This window comes from Prunus dulcis, chromosome 4 (genome assembly GCF_902201215.1).
Source record: "Prunus dulcis chromosome 4, ALMONDv2, whole genome shotgun sequence".
NCBI lineage: Eukaryota > Viridiplantae > Streptophyta > Magnoliopsida > Rosales > Rosaceae > Prunus > Prunus dulcis.
Window position 1 is genome coordinate 21,024,165 of NC_047653.1, and position 17,321 is coordinate 21,041,485.

The 17,321-nt window shown below is 39.2% G+C and overlaps 1 protein-coding gene across 1 annotated transcript; it reads left to right on the forward strand.

The window, feature by feature from the left end:
- Window positions 1–84: 84 nt before the first annotated feature.
- LOC117623965 lies at window positions 85–4,757 on the forward strand. The gene is made up of 5 exons (XM_034355035.1): window positions 85–3,448; window positions 3,541–3,597; window positions 3,671–3,841; window positions 3,936–4,141; window positions 4,218–4,757. The coding sequence occupies exons 1-4, from the start codon at window positions 3,373–3,375 to the stop codon at window positions 3,998–4,000; spliced, it is 369 nt and encodes a 122-aa protein (XP_034210926.1). The 5' UTR covers window positions 85–3,372; the 3' UTR covers window positions 4,001–4,141; window positions 4,218–4,757.
- The last annotated feature ends 12,564 nt before the right edge of the window (window positions 4,758–17,321 follow it).

Genomic DNA, 17,321 nt, shown 5'->3' on the forward strand with positions numbered 1-17,321 from the left:
CTTTATGGCTTAAAATAATTTATTATTTTAGTTTAGTTAATTTTAGCAACCAAACCTTGTCTAAATACATAAGTTATTCATTGAAATGAATCAAGCAATTTTAAAAGCATAACTCAAAGCAGTTCCTTTGCTTCTTCCTTTTCTTTCTCCAATTGTCTTAAAATTCCTCTTGTTCCTTTTTTCTTATAAACTAGGAATTCATATCGACTAGAAGATTTGGATAAAAGAATCACTTAACTATTGGGGTTGATCCATCTGATGTTTGTGGCCCTATGACCACGTCATCAAGATGAGGCTTCTCATATTTTATAACATTCATCGATGATCACTCTTGGTTGGGCTATGTGTATCTTATGAAGCACAAGTCCAAATCCTTTGAAAAGTTTAAGGAATTCAAGAATGAGGTTGAGAAGCAAACAGGAAAAAGTATAAAGATTATAAGATCGGATCGAGGACGTGAATAGTTGAGTACAGAGTTTCTTGATTATCTGAAGGAACATGGCATCATTTCTCAATGGAAGTAGAGAGTTTCTTGATTATTAGAAAGAACATGGTTGATTATCTGAAGGAACATGGCATCATTTCTCAATGTACTCCACCAGGGACTCCACAACTCAATGGAGTTTCTAAAAGGAGAAATCAAACCTTGATGGGCATAGTTCATTCCATGATGAGTTATACTGATTTACCTATATCCTTTTGGGGACATGCACTCCTCACTGCAGTTTACTTGTTGAATTGAGTGCCTTCCAAGTCCATCTCGAAAACCCCATATGAATTGTGGTTTGGCAAAAAGCCAAGTCTTAATCATGTTAAGATTTGGGGTTGTCCTGGATATGTCAAAAGACCTGATGCAAATATGTAACACTCTGTCCTAAAAGTCACTGTTCAATTGATTATTTATTATGAAATTTCATTTTTGTACTTGGGTGTACGGGCACTTTAGCCACTTTTTGTTCGGAAAGGATTTTGGGGAATTGAGTGGCACTGTTGCATAGAACTCAACATGCGGCACGTCCAATTTCGAGTTGTAACGAAGGAGAAAAGGTTTAGAAATGAAAAGGATGTAATGGAAATTTTCAAATTTGTTACTGCTACAGTAACCGGGTTGCTTTTTATTTTTCTCTTTCTTCCCCCCTCCCTCGATATTTCTTCTTCCTCTCTTCTCTTGCGACAGTATTTCCCGGCCACCAATCGATGTCATCGTGCACCGGTTGGCCGTGCCACCTTCGTGAAAAGTGTTCCTCTCATCCTCCTCTACAAAACCTAGCCAAGACCCGGTCTGATTCACTGACGGTGAGCTCGAATCGAAGCTGAGGAAGGATCAGGTTTTTTGGACGGTGTTCTTGCATTTTCTGGCGATTCTGGCTATGGTTTTCGTCCAGTGAGGTATGAAACTTCATCTACTCATCATGCTCTACCTGTTTATGTAATTAGTTTGGATCGATTTTGAGGTTTTACAGATCGATTCTTAAATCAATATTTGGCTGACGGTTTCGACTTTGATTCGGCCACTTTCGGCCAGTTTTTGGTCGTGGTCCAAGAACAAAAGTTGATCCTCTAGTTAGTTTGAATCAATTGGTATAGGTATTGTAGGGTGTTTTGAGAAATTTCTGTCGCCGAAAATTTCTCAAGATGCCCACGCACTGCCGGTGGTGGGTGGCGACGCGTGGGCCACTGTATGGTGGCCCCTAGAGTTCTAAATTGTTTTCCTTATTGTCCTGAGCACGACGGTATCCTTGTCGTCCTAAGGATATTTCATGTATTATACTTATGTTAAATTCTCATAGAGGGCAAATTTATTGTTTATTAGTAAATGTCTCATTAATAGTTACACATGCTTATCTCACTGGAGATGGCGTTGATAATCATGCCATAGAGGTCCGTAGCAAGCTTCACCCTTTTGCCCAAAAGAATCTGGACTAAAATGTCCTTCACCTTTTTGAAAACACCTTGGTTCTAGGCCCCCACTGGTTTGGTCATGTTCCTGCTGAAATGGCAGAATTGTTCAAGGGTGACGCTGAAGCTCCTCTGTGTTTTCAAGTTCTTCTGCTCTCACATTCCATACTTGGGTCAGCAAGAACTTGAGCCGCTCTTTTCCTTCTAGTGAAGTGAGGAATAGTCCAGTGAAGTGGGCTGACTGGATTGACAGGCTCCTCCCCAAGTATGGAGCTCACTGGAAGATGGTTGGCATATATGACGTCATTCTTCTGTCCAAGCAGTCGATAAACAGGGATGAGAAACTTCTAGCTGCTGCTCTGTGTTTCTGGAATTCTGCCAGCAACACTTTGACTTTCACTTGGGCCCAATAACTCCAACTCTGTTGGATATGGCAAAGATTTTTGGGTTTAGACCCCATGGAAGACCTGTTGATGCAGTTGGTGATTACTATAGGAGGAAGAATCAAGAAAAGCTAGCGAAGCCTTTCACCATATCTCCAGCCACTATTAACCAGAACTGCTCTTTCTCCAACTACCTAAAGAAATTTAGTACCGAGAAAGACAAGGATCACCAGCACATTTTGTTCCTCTTATACTGGCTAAACGGGTTTATTTTCCCAAACCGCTCGTCGGCAGTTCTGCTTGAGTGCAGACATCTGGATGAAGCTCTGTACAACCACACAGACGTAGGGCTTGGACCCACAGCTCTGGCTCATTTGTTCAAGAACCTGCACATTGCCACTTTGGAGAACCCTTTGAACCTGTCTGCTCCTGGTGCGTTCTGGATGATCCAGATCTGGCTGCAAGTCTATTTTCCGGAGTTGAGATTTCTAGATATAGTTCTGCCTAAAGACCAAGTTCTGGCTCTTCCCCTGATGTCGGCAGAAGTGCCCAAGCGTTCCATTGAGGACTACCTGATGTTCTTCAGGCATTGCACTAAGAGATCTGCAACTCATAGGCAAGTGGTGATCAGAAGAACATATCCTTGGTCCCAGCCCAGATACAGGTTGTTTGAGAATGAGCCAGAAGAAGAAACTGCCAGGACAAACTTCAGGAAGAAATTCCTGAGTGTACCCTGCCAAGAGACCTACCCCGTGGAGGTGGAAAGCCTCCAAATTATCATTTGGGGGCAGAAGTTCATCATCCTAACTTCTGCGCAAGACAAATCGGTTGCCCTCAGCTTATTTCTCTCAAATCATACAGAAGTTGCAATCGGGCCACCTCCTAGAGGGATTTGGATGATCTAGAAGTGCATAAAGACTCCAGGTGTGCGGTGAACAAGATAAGCAATAGTGTAGATGCTCTTTATCCATCTTGGGTACGTAATTCATGCAGTTCTGCCAAGTTCGATGCTTGGTGGAAAGCCAGATTCCAAGGCCTGCCTGCCTCAAGTACTGCCCTTAAAGTGCTCTTTGATGGCTGGGACTCTTGGATGGTCTACGCGGGGGTAGAAGCCAAGCAATTCATGGTGCAGATGATCAAGGACATCAATGCACAAGTGATTGAAGGTAGATCCTTAATTCTGCCTCTTTTCCTTCGTTCCTTCTGTACTTTATCCTGCACGTGTGATGGTTTTAACATTCTGTTCTTTCTATACCAGATCCTTCCATTACAAAGAATATTGGAGGTCAGCCTGTCCAGGTTGGAGAAGTGATTGGTAAGCTTATGAATTATGTCTTTTCAATCTTTCTCTACTGGATTGATTTCTGACTTATTTGCTTTTTGTGCAGTTACTTCTGTCATAGCTGCTGGAGACTTGAAGCTCCCCTTTGTGGACGAAGAAGATCAACGTGAAACATTGGCAGAACAGCCAACTGTTGAGGCAACTCCTTCTGCCAGAAGGAACAAAAGAAAGGAGGCTGCTCTAGCCCAGGACAGTGTTGTCGAGTCTGAAACTTCAAGTAAATCTTGAGAGCTTGAGCTTTTCTGATTCTATTCTGCTATGTTTTATTCAATTCAACTCATGTTCTAATATTTACTGTATGTTCTTTGCAGCTGAAAGTCCTCCTCCTCCTCATACTAAGTCAAAAAGGCTTAGGAAGAGAGCGGTGGCAGAATAAGTAGCCATAGAATCTGTAGCACCTCCTACCAACACCTTTGGAACAGATAAAGAGCTGAGAGAGACTTTTGAGGTAGTGGAGCAGGAGAAGGAGCGAGAAGAAGAAATAACCCAAGAAAAAACAAAGGCAGTGGAAGAGGAGGTGAGTCTTGTTCTCTGATTATAACAGCAATTTTGTTTTGTTTTATTCTTCTGTTCTGACTTCTGTCTATCTGTAGGAGGAGATTCCTGCTGAAGTAGTTGCGGAGAGCATCGCTTTGGCGCATAAGCAGCAAGAAACCCCAAGGGTAGAACTAACTAGCTCGAAGTTGGCCCTTTTCGAGGATGCAGAGGCAGAGCAAAGTAAACCTAGAAGTGTTTACTTTGCCCTAAGGCTCAAATTACGAACTTACCCTTCTTAAAATGAAACCAAAGCAAATTAAAACCACCTTAGGGTTAGACTCTTACCAGAAACCAGCAGAGTCTCTCCTAAAAAGGCTCAGCCGAAAATCACCACATGTAGAAGCACAGTTTAAAACCCAAACGTTTAGTATGTACAAGACAAGTCCACAAATTGAAACAAGTAAATCCGAATGGCCACAAGTGTAATACCTCGAAAAATTCAAAGTGGATTTTCATATTTAAGTGAAAAATAATATTCTGGCGAAGAATGATTATGGGTGTTTTATCAAGTCATTTTGAAGTGAGACAGATAGTAGTTGACTCAACGAACACGTAGGAAATCGTTTATGAATTTTAGGACAAAATGACCAAAATAACCTTATGTGGGAAAATTAAAAAAAAAAAAGGAATTTTAAACAGGGAAGGCATTAGCCCACCCTTCTCCCATTCTTCCTCCCTTGACTCAAGCTTTCAAATTCACCATTATGAAAGGATGAGTCACCTAGTCTAAAGTGGTGAGTCACCTATCCTAAAGTTATGACTCACCTAGTCTAAGGGATCTTCCTTAAGGAAGCTGAATTTTTTTTAGAGCTAAGGGAGGTGAGTTGTTGGAGAGAGAGAGAGAGAGAGAGAGAGAGAGAGAGAGAGAGAGAGAGAGGAGAAGAAGAAGAAGAAGAAGAGAGGAGACGACTTAGAAATAAGGGAGATGGAGGATATTACTATTACATCCATGACAGAATTAAGAAAGAAATGTGAGAGGCAGAAAAGAAAATGGTTAAGTGTTGAAGCAATTGGAAGGATGAAAGGCTCGAGTGGAAACCGAAGGATTGGAAGGGTAATTCGGTAATCTAACTAGTTGGACCCGAGGTAGGGTTTCTTGATTCCCCAATTATTAGACTATATCACTTTTAATCTTGGTGTTTATATATAGTATTATAAATATGAATAGTATTGTTGTTTTGTTTGGTGAATATTATTTGATGTTAGGTGAATACGATTGTCATTGTTTAATGAAAATTATATGATGTTGGGTGAATAGTATTAATGATACTATTCTGTGGATATTATTTGACAATTGGATGAATATTATTATTCATGGGATTAAACTTGAAATATTTTTGTTATTATTTGTATTACTATTTTGCAAAGATTGATAATGTTTGAGTTGCATTACATATGCATTATAGTTATGGTTGTGTGTTGGGTTGGTATGTGTGTCTTTTGAGGTATATCTAAGGGGTGGGAGAATGCCTTAGATATATATAAGTATTAAAAATAAAAATAAAAAAGTGGAATACATTCAAGTGATAGGAGTAGGGCTTCAATATATTGAGATGATGGGAGTAGGGCCTCTAATGAAAAGTGAAAGTTGGGAAATTCGTAAACAAAAGAAAAATGGGTTAAGGGACGGATGGGCGCTAGTTCATATTTTAGGGTATTTGGAGTTATAGTGGTAGAACGCATGGTATGGGACATACAGGCTTGTTTCCCTAAGGTATGAATTAGTGGGATTAGAAGGTCGTGAGTTCATGGCATCACCACATATACAAGTTTATTTATCTAGTTTAATTGCATAATTTATTTATATTGTGTTGTTTGATGCATGACACTTTGATTAACTGCGATAGCTGACCTTGAGGGGTTTGACGGTACTCTACTGGGCATTAGAATGCTGATACCCTAATAGATTATGCAGGATTCAAGGCGAAGTTTGAGGAAGCGGGTTTCAAACAAGCACTAGACTTTTGTTGTTGATTTGTGTAATTAATATTTGTAAGTAGTCAACTGTTTGATAAAGATCTTAGTGTGTATTTAACTACGAGCTATTGCGACTCTGATTCTGTGTTGTTAAGTAAATTTGTGTTTATTTGTGGCTCTATTTCTCATCATATCATGGTTGTAGGGTTTTATTCTTATGACTATAGTATGACTCCCACCTTGATTCAGGAATATTCCTTATTCTTGAATCAGGTTGTGACAACAGGCCTCACAAAAATTCTAGGCTATATCAGTATCTAGTCAAGTTAAGTTTACAACTAGAGAAACTACAACAACAAGAAGAAATCTTACACGAGGACAATTGGAAGACTAGCAGAAGAAGAGATGCCCTCAAGTGGTGGTCCAATACTCGTCGACTGTCTAGGGGGGCGCAAAACAATAAAGATGTGAGTGGATAAAAAATAAATATTATTAAACATAATACGAACATACTAACCCCACCGTTTAAAAACTGTTTCAAAAACCATTCAAACTTATATAGGGTTTAGGGTTTAGGCTCTAATACAAGGTACTGGCCCGGCCTCTTAAGAGCAAATTTTTAATCAATTTTTTGCTTTAGTTTATGCGCGGAAGGTAGTGTAGAAATGTAGAGAATAAACAGAATATTTTTGATTTTTGCAACATAAAACATATTCCCATGCCTTTTCATAATCCCAGAAATTATAGGAATACGGCCTAATTTCAGGATGGATAAATCTTTTGGCCCTTTCAGGGCTAGGGCCCCATTCTTCCAAGGAAATGACATTTAGGATTTGGATTTTGGAGAATGCTATGGTGTTGGCATTTTCACCTCTATAACAATAAACGATATTAACAGACTTCGTTTCAATTAGAAAAGTTTCATACAAAATGCAAGGCTTATTCAAGGGAGGAAGATTATCCCTTAAATATTTTTCAGCCAGAAAATTTGGGTGCTTATCTAGATCATTCATTTCAATGATTGCTACAGACATATTCATATATTCACGGAATGGATTGTCAGCAATCTGCTTCTCCTTACCCTTATTATATGGAGAAGAAGACATCAGTGGCTTTGGATCATTAAGGGATGACTTGGTAAGAGCAAAAGAGCTCTTACTTGGAGTCATCTGTCCGGAACTTCTGGTTCACACCCTGCAAAAATTCTCGACTTAAAAAGTCTGGGAGTGCGTTAGTTTCACCTTTAATAAATTCAATATCAAAATCGAAAGCATAAAGAATTCCTTGCCATCTTGCAAAAATTTGTTTAGATGCTAGATTTTTAACATCCTTGAACAAAATGTCTTTGGCCGCCTTGCAATCTACTCTTATCAAAAATTTCTTGTTTGAAAGATCACTTTCAAATTTAGAGACAGCATGGACGATGGCTAACATTTCTTTCTTTACAGTGGAATAATTCTTTTGAGCTGGTTTCTAAACTCCAGAGGTGAACCTAACTAATTGTTCTGAGTTATCAACCCTCTGTTTTAATATTCCCCCATACCCTATTTCTGAAGCATCGGTTTCTACGATTTTAAAGGCTTCTTGGTTGGCTAAAGCTAAACAAGGAAGTTCTTTAACTTTAACTTTCAATCTCCTAACAGCTTTAGTGTGTTCATCAGACCAAGAAACCGGGTTCTTTTTCAACCTTTGATATAATAATTTTGAATCATGAACTAAATCTTTATAAAAATCCTTTATGTAATTAAGACTTCCTAAGAATCTTTGTAACTGTTGCTTGTCCCTAATTTCATTAGGGAACTTATCAGCAAAGGATATTGCTCTATCAATCGGAACTATTAGTCCCTTATTAATATTATGTCCCAAAAAGTGAACTTTTGAAGAAAATAGTTTCATTTTCTTTGCCGATACCACTAATCCTGCATGTTTCACAACTTTCAAGAAAATATTCAGATGTTTAAAGTGCTGTTCCAAAGAATTAGAATAGACTAAAACATCATCAATATAAACAATGGAAAAAGCAGTGTAAGGATTAAATATATCATTCATAATATTTTGAAATTCAGAAGGGGCATTTTTCAATCCAAAAGGTAAAACGTTCCATTCGTAATGTCCAAAAAGGACATTAAAAGCTGTTTTGTACCTGTCCTTTTCGGCGATCTGGATTTGCCAATATCCCGATTTCATGTCAAATTTAGAAAAGATAACTGCCTTATTTAGTCTGTCCAAAAGATCTTTCTTATTAGGTATCGGATATCTAACCCACTTTATGGCTTTATTTAGAGGTTTGTAATTTATCACCAATCTGGGTACTCCTCTTTCTAATTCAGCTGCATTTTCAACATAAAAAGCGGAACAAATCCAAGGAGATGAGCTTTTCCTGATTCAATTCTTATTTAATGAATCTTGTATTTCATATTTATAAATTTGCATTAGCCTAGCATTCATTTGAATTGGCCTGGCTTTGGTTGGGATTTTCTTTTCATCAAAATCAGGCTCATAGTGTAATTCAATTATGTGCCTCTTTCTGTTCCAAAAGGCATTGGGTATTTCAGCACAAACTTGGCTTTCCAACATCTTTTGGATTTCATCAATTTTTACTTTTATCTTGCTATTTTGCAGCTGCTCTTCTATTCTCTTATGCTACATTTCTTCTTTCAAATGGTATAGATAGTTTTCCTTCCTTTTTATTTATTCTTGGATTTCATTAATATACTTATGCTTGGGTGGTTGAGAAAACCTAAAGATTATAGGTTGACCTTCTACCTCAGGTCTAATTCCTTCTTCAGAGAGAGAAAAAGGGTAAAGCATATTAATGAATGGTGTTCCTAATATAAGAGACTGGTTTAAACCTTTCACCAGAACAAAAGGAGTTTCAAAATAAATACCCTGATTGAGCACAGCAACGTTAGATAATTTAAATTGAATTCCCATTTTTTGGCTATTAACGGTTGTATGTAGAACCTGGGTAGTCTTCTTGAAATACCTAGTGGGTACTACTCCCTCATTTATATAGTTAAGATCAGCCCTTGTATCTATTATCCCTTCAACTATAAATTTGTAGGTTCTATCAACCACAACAGTTATCATTGGTACCATTTATGAGCTATCACTCTATCTATGCTATTGACGAATTTCATAATACTAACATGTTCTTCTTGTAAGGAATCTTTCACAAGTTCTATTTTCTCTTGAAATTCTTCCATTAGATTTTCAAATTCTAATTGCTCCGATTTTTCTTCTGTATCTTTTTCCTAAAATAGGCGATAGAGTTCTAGAATTCTAACCCTATTTTTTAACTCTCTAAGTTCTCGTTTTACATCATGAACTTCACACTAAAGATCATTGAGAGTAGGTTCTTTCTTGTGAATTTTATTGTTCATCATGTTCACTATAGTTTTAAAGCTATAGTTTTCAACTGGTTGTCTCACATTAATTGTAGCTGGCTGCGAGTCACTTGGTCCTACTTTAGCTAGTGAGATATAACTTTCTAACGCCTCTTTCTTTTTCTCTAGATCCTCTATTTTGTCAATTAAGTCTATTATCAGACTCTCTTCTTTAGTTAAAAAAAACATATTTTGAGATCATTGAATTGATAGGCACACTCATTTTCACTATCTGAACTAATTTCAGTATCAGATTCAAATAATTCTTCATTTTCGAGTTGAGCAAGTTCGTTATCATGATCTTGCTCAGAATTAGAGGAATTAAGCATTATTTGGCAAAGCTGTTGCTTAAGTTATTCGCTAATGCTTAAGTTACTAATTTTATCTTTCATTTTACATTCGGATTTATAGTGTCTAACTTTTCCACATTTATTGTAAGAACCCAAACCAAAATATCTAAAAAGAAAGAAAATATCTGAAAAGTAAGGAAAATATCTTTTAGCAAAAAGACCAAATTGCCCTTGCATATTTTAATGGGGGAAAATTTGGCTTTTTAATCGAGAAAGAATTTGGGAATTCCGCTTACGCCACTGCGTAGAGTGCGGCGAAATGAGTTCGTAGACACGGAGTAGACCCGAATCGGAGCCGTAACGAAGAAGATATGGTCTAAAAACCGCGAAGGGCAAAACGGTAATTTGGCCAAAAAGTCAGATTTTTATACCCCTTTCTCTCTCTCTCCCCCGTCACTTTCTCTCTCTTCCTCTCTCTCTCGCGCGAAACAGGGCCGTGCGACCCTTCGCCTTCTCGGCGACGGCCCGGCCACCACAGGCCGAGCCGATCTCCGCCGTGGGTACCATCGGGTCCGCCTCCGTGTCGCCGTCACAACCTGACCAACCTCCACCCCAGGGCCGCCCTGAGCTGGCCGGAAAACCATGTTTTCCGGCGGAGGTTCCTTCGAAGCCACCCGAACTTCCAGCTCAAAATTCTCCTTCGTTTCTCCACCAAATCGATCGAGTAAGGTATGATTTTTGAGCTATTTTTCTTGTTCTAGCTGATGGGTATATTGGCTTCGCCTCCATGTCGCCGTCACAACCTGACCAACCTCCACCCCAGGGCCGCCCTGAGCTGGCCGGAAAACCATGTTTTCCGGCGGAGGTTCCTTGGAAGCCACTCGAACTTCCAGCTCAAAATTCTCCTTCGTTTCTCCACCAAATCAATCGAGTAAGGTATGGTTTTTGAGCTATTTTTCGTGTTCTAGCTGATGGGTATATGGGCTTCGACCGATTTTAGCTCTAAGGGGTTCGATTTTCGACTTGAAATTTGGCCGAAACTTCGGCCCTTCGAAACTACTATTTATGGTCACTTTTTGGGGGTGGTCCAAGAACAAAAGTGACTCCAAATGGGGTGTTTTACCTAGGGTAGGAGTTTGGAGTCTTGGTTCCGAGATTTTTCGGCCACCCGAAATCGCTTTGGACACCCAAAGCTGCCCGCGCGTGCTGGAGCGCGTGGGCGAGGGTACCGATGTAATTCTGGGCAGATTTGTGACCCTCGTGTCGTCACGAGCGTGTGGGATTTCGCGGATCTCGATTCGGAGTCCGTTTGAGCCCCGAACGAATTTTCCATATCTCGCGATCCGTGGATGCAGTGTCGTTAAATCGTCGGATCGCGCTGAATTTTGGATATGTCGGTATACACGATGTCAGGATCGTGTAGGATTCGACGGATTGCGAATCGGAGTCCCGGATACTAAGAAATCTCGAATCCTGGGGCTAGGGTTTGGATTTTAAGCGATAATGCGATTTTGGCCAATCCGACCGTCCGATTTGGACCAAACTCGCAGAACATGGTTCCCTCTCTGTAAGGAACCTTCAGGGAAGCCCAGATTGGTTATTGGAGATCGTGGACCCACGGGGTCCCGGGTCGGCCGATCGGGCAGTGTATCGCTTAGTTGAGCGTCGGACCCTTTAAAACTGTTCCAAGCGTTTGAAAAAGGCTAATGTGGGCATAGGAGTAATTTGAATTGAAAGGCACGTACTTCTAGGAGCCGGGGGCAGGGTGTTTAATTTAATTCTTTTATTCAGCGGTTTACTGATTTATTATTCATGGGTAATCAGGCATCAGAGGTCCAGCCGACCAGCAGGAGAAACCTTCAAAGGGTCGATTTAGCTCGGACCATCTGTGAGTGGACTTTCTTTCGTAAATTATTTTATAAATGAGTTATATAGAGGATTTCCATAAATAAGATTTTATAAGTGATTTTATTTTGATTTTATATAAAAGAGTTTTTATAAATGAGTTTATTCGAATAAATTTCCTTATTTGATCTTGAGTATGTTTTATTATGGTTCCGAACACGATTATTACAGTAATAGTTCTATAAGTCGGTGCTGCTTATTTACCAGTTATAGAAACAGAGTTTGAGTTTCGAATCAGTTGAGACCGCAGCACGACTTGAGTTTTACAGTTATTATTCAGATATTTCTTTTTAAAGGAATTTATTTTAAAACCACCTCGTACCCGTTTTTTTTTTATGGTGATTACCCAGAGTCGGACCGATGTCTACGGACATCCAGTCTGATTATAGTTCAGTCAGTGCACTTGACTTTGCCTCACGAGTTTCGGGGACGCTCGGACCGTGAGTGCCAGGATTTGCGGCTCGGCAGACTTGGTGTCCCGAGACCTGCCAGGATTGCGGCTCGGCTGACTCTGTGTCCCCGAGACCTGCCAGGATTGCGGATCAGGCTGACTACGGTCCCCTGCATCCTGCCAGAGCGACTCGAGTTGACTTGGTGTCATCGAGGAATCTGCCGGCGGGACAGGCCGATCATAGTCCCCTGATTTCGCCAGTTTGCGGCTCGGGTAGCCTGTGTGACGCCCGAGACCTGCCAGGGAATTGACGGATATGACAGGGGTACAAATTGGTGGTATTTTCGAAGAATTTTGAGTTTCTTTTATTTAATGATGATTTTTAGTTATTTTATATCAGCTTTTCTGATTTTTTAGGCATAGATACCTTTATATTTGTTCAGTTATGCAAGGTTTGAGTACAGAGTTTTTATACACGTTTGATTTCAGCATTTTTATGCAAGCTTTGATTTCAGTGGTTTTGTATGAAACTTTCGAGCTTGAATATGACTGATATAGAATGCCTTGAGTTGAATATGCTTGATGCAAAAGAGTACGTATTCAGTTTTATTTAACTATTTTTTTCATGGGGGATATTATGTTTATGAAAATTGTTTTGAAGAACATTATTTTTGTCCACTCACATTTTCAACCTGTTTTTCGCCCCCAGGCCGTAGAAGTATGCGGAATCCACCACCGGGCCATTCATAGCTTCCGTGCCTCAAAGCCAGGTATAATGTTGTAAGCAATCCTCACAACCCTGAAGGACCTAGAAAACGCTCTGATATCTAGTTGAAAATTTAGTGATTAGAGTTGAAATTGATTACTGGAAACATTCTGGCAGTTGGGAGGAAATATTTGAAATTGTTTGACAGGTGAAAAATTTTGGGATTAGTCAAAAATACAGGGGAGACTCTGCCGAATTTTCGGCAGAAGTCTAAGGAAATTTTAAAGAGAAATTGAAGTAAGAAGGGTAAAAAGGTCTTTTGTGCCCGACCTTCGCCAGGTGTCGGACACGCACAGGACTTGGCTCGAATTCCAAAGTGGAAATTGGGTCGGGTCCTGTCATTTATAGCATGTTGGGACCGCACCTTTCTTTCCTTTACTAGACTTCTTACTAGTTTCTCCTGCGTATTTTCTTTTTTTAAAGGTCATATACGGTTTCTTAGGCTCAGACTTAGACTCGTATTTCTAAGGCTCTAGACCTATCATGCTATAGTTCTATAGTTCCTACAAAATGTAGGGTGATTGTGTAAATTAATGAATTTACCGCATCTTCCTAGTAAACATTTTCACTTTTAATGACTCTAGTTGCTGGATCCTGTACACTTTGTTGCCCAATAGCCACATGAGTATTTAAGATTTGGGTCCTAGCCGAGTCGCTTAGATGGAAATCCCACCATCCTTTCAATTGACGGACAAAACCTGCAATAATAGCTTCAGCCACCCTTCTATCTCCATTTCCTTTTATCTTAGAGGCTGTAGCGTACATCATCATATGTTTCATTGTATTAATGATCTGATACTCTGTCAGACCATCAATATTCCATTCAACTATGTAGCTTCCGTCATACTGAGCGGAATTCCACATTCCATCTTCCTCAAACTGTAAATCTACTGGTGTGGGTCTAGGGTAGTAGTTTTAGCAGTTTGAGTAAATCTTTTTTCAGTCATTAACCTATTTATTTCAGGTTGTTCTTCTTTAAACATTGTTTCAAGGTTATCTATTTCCCCCTCAGTGAGAACCGACACTTGAGGACCCTTTCCTTTATCTGACAAATTTAACCCTGATAATTTTTTGGCCAAGACGTCAACAAAGTTTTCTTCTTCAGACAAGGTCCTTCCCATCTTAAAGTTTTTATTATCTAAGGCAGGAGGTGGTTTAAAGAATGCTTGACTTACTTCCTTATTTTTTTAGTTTCTGAGGGTCTTGGTTTGGATTTCTATTCCTTCATTGAAACTTATGTTTCAATCCTGGTGACTTGCTTTCCTAAAGATTGCAAAAACAGGTTGGTGTAGTTATTCTGCTGAATGACCGCACCTACATCTTCTTTACTAGCTGTGCAGAAATTATTGGCACTATCCTCAAGGAAAGTGGTTTCTTTGTAGGGAGCTACAATTACGTCCTCTTGTTTTATCACCATCTCGGGTGGATGTATGGCTTTGGCTGACTTTCCTTCTTTGGAAGTATAAGTCGAGAATGGGCTTCCTATCATTTCTATATTATTCCTATATTCAGGAATGTTATATTTTTTAGCACACCAATCTAACCAAGCAAAAAAAAAAAACTGTTGAATTTCTTTTCTTTCATGAAAGCAGTGTGGGCTTTCCAGAGATGGTCTTGCCTATCCTTCCTAAAGCCTATTTCAAGCCAAATTCTTTTATCAACATTTTCAATACTCAGATCATCTCTTTTAATTTTTCATGTTTGATTTCAAAAGATTTTATCATATTTATTTCAAATTTTACATCTGAAAATGTTGGTTCATGTTTAGGCGGATTCCTTCTAAAACCTAGGTCTGGAATGGTTTGCTCGAACCTATAAGCTGGCCTCTGTATTTGTTCTTGAGTTCTCCTAAGTCCTGCTAGAACCATTCTTTCATATTCTAGATCATAAGCTCTATCAGAGGAGGTGCTTGATCTGTGTGGTTCTAGGTTAGATCTAGAGGGTGCCAAATCAATTCTAGTTCTTCTAGCACTGAAGAATTGTATTTCTACCTCTCCATCAGCGAATTGCGAGATTCATGTAGGCTCCTGATTTTCGAGGGTCTTTTTTGGGGCTACTTCATCCAAAATCCATTTTTCTAGTAGAGTTATATCACTCCACTTTATCATTTTTCAGACTGCCACGTTTGACTTTTCAAGGTTGGTTTGGAACAAGGTAGTTTCACCTTTACTGTCTAAGTCTTTAGCTTTGGGACAGACAGTGTTCATAACCTTATATGAAACCCTGTAAATGATTGCTAGATTTTGGGATCCTGGGTCAATATCGTAACCCTGAATTTGAATATTCAACGTTAAGGCTTTGAATATTCAACGTTAAGGCTTTTAAGACATTTATATCAGAAAGTGCAACAGAAAAGTTTGGAAAACAGTTAAAATATATCGGGCCTTCCCCTAAGGTTGACTCGACTATTCCTAACAAGGCATCTGTGAACTTTCTATGTCTTCCATCTCTTACACATAGCAAGATTGAACTGGGCAATCCTATTCTGGTAAGTGGTTTCACCGCTACCTGCACCAAGCCTATGTGCAAATGGTTATATTTTCTATCCAGATGCTGGTCGATTTGATGCTGAGTAAATAGCTGGAAACTATCATTTTTATCAATGACAAAATCTTCTTGTTTATCTATTTTTATTGCATAATCAGATCTAAACTTGAAAGATCCTTTATAGTAGATATCAGTGATGGTTATTTCTTGAGAGTTTTTCACCCTTAGTGTTCTATGGCTAGAACTGCTAGTAGCGCCTGCATCTCCAAAAGAACGGGTAGGCAAGATTCTCCTAAGGCTTGCCATTTTAATAGTCCAGGTTTTATGCTTTCCTTCTGTTCTCCTCCTAATTCAAGGTTGCTAGTCCCTGCCTAGGTCTCTTCAACGCCTTACGCCTTTCTGGCAACGGCCAACGAGTCTATCCGACAGCTGGACAACTCGATGACTAGTGAGTAAAGGAAACTTGACAGAAAACCTTCAAACTAACAACTCTTCTAGGGACTTTAGGCTCTGATACCAGGTATTGGCCCAGCCTCTTAAGAGCAAATTTTAATCAATTTTTTGCTTTAATTTATGCGCGGAAGGTAGTGTAGAAATGTAGAGAATAAACAGAATAATTATTAGAAATTCAAACATACAAAGCCAAAACCAGGGATAAGAATACAACGAAATTATAAACAATATAAACGATAACATTAATATTTAGCAAACTTACATAAAAGCATAAGAGCAGTAGTGCTTAACAGAAGCTTCACAGAAGCAGCACTTGGAATATAAAACACTCAAACACTCAAAAGTACAAAGTTTATTTCTGGAGGAGATAATTTTTTCGATGATTTGTAACTGAGGAGAGGTCCTCCTTTTAAAGCCTCGAGACTGTTGTGGTGTCAAATAAAGACAAGAAGTCACAAAGCAGCCTACAGTAGAGCGGCATCTTCACTTTGAGGATTCTCGCTGAACTTTCCTGCAAGCAGTCAAAAAGAAAAAAGCAGACTTTTACAAAAGTGAAAGCAGAAGAATCTTGCTTTAACCAGAGGAAAAGTAAAGTAAAACAACAAGAAAGCAAAAATTACAATTTTACAAATTGTCTCTTATCAGACAGAATATTACTGAGGCCCACCATAAAGCTCCGGATGGAAATTGTCTAGCATGTCTTCATTAGCAAAAGGGTCCACCTCATCTTCAGGCTGGGTGGCAGATGCTGAAGCCATAGATTCGTGATCCAAATCGAGAACCTCGAGGACTTTCTTTTTCAAGTCTTCTTTAGAAGATGATGATCCTAGTTGGTCTATCTATAGTTGCAGTCTTTGGGAAACACTCAGATTAGAAGAAGTGACCAAAGGTTGAGCAGCAGCAGAGTCAGGGGATGGGATAAGAGCTGGGACAATCTTGGTGGAAGCCAGGTCATCCCTAGTGAAATAAATGAATTTATCCCACCGTCTTAAATTTGGAATATAAGTCCATTCCTCATCAACATCCTCCGAAATAACATATTCCCATTTTAATATCCATGGTAGTTCATACACTATCATGAATTACATGAATAAGGTCCTTTGATTAGGATGGTTTTTATTCCATTTGCAAAATTTCATTTGAAAAGATTCCCTAATTTCAGGAGGAAGGTATTCCAATGTATATATATATATATATATATCTATATATTCATACAGGAAGACGAGATTCCATAAATACATAACTCATATGAACAGATAAATCAACAATTAACATTAAAACTAAAATTTAATCAACCCGAGATAAATCCTCAAATTTAATATAAAACATCTCAAAACTGAAAATACACCTAGGTGTACCCCATATAATCCGTCAATTCCAATAGTAATCCGTCAATTCCAAGTATCACACATGTGGAACTAACCACTCCACATGTGTAGCACAACCTTGCAGAATCAGGGGACACAAGGTCAGCCCGAGACGCAAATCCTTGCAGAATCAGGGGGACACGTGGTCAGCCTGAGACGCAAATCCTAGCACCACACTGTTTGGGCATCCCCGAGACT

Bases quoted from the DNA above. Each gene is read 5' to 3' on its own strand.
- LOC117623965 (XM_034355035.1), top strand. From the start codon at position 3,373: ATGGTCTACGCGGGGGTAGAAGCCAAGCAATTCATGGTGCAGATGATC. The intron at 3,449-3,540 runs GTAGATCCTTAA...TTTCTATACCAG, and splicing joins CAATGCACAAGTGATTGAAG to ATCCTTCCATTACAAAGAAT. The intron at 3,598-3,670 runs GTAAGCTTATGA...CTTTTTGTGCAG, and splicing joins CCAGGTTGGAGAAGTGATTG to TTACTTCTGTCATAGCTGCT.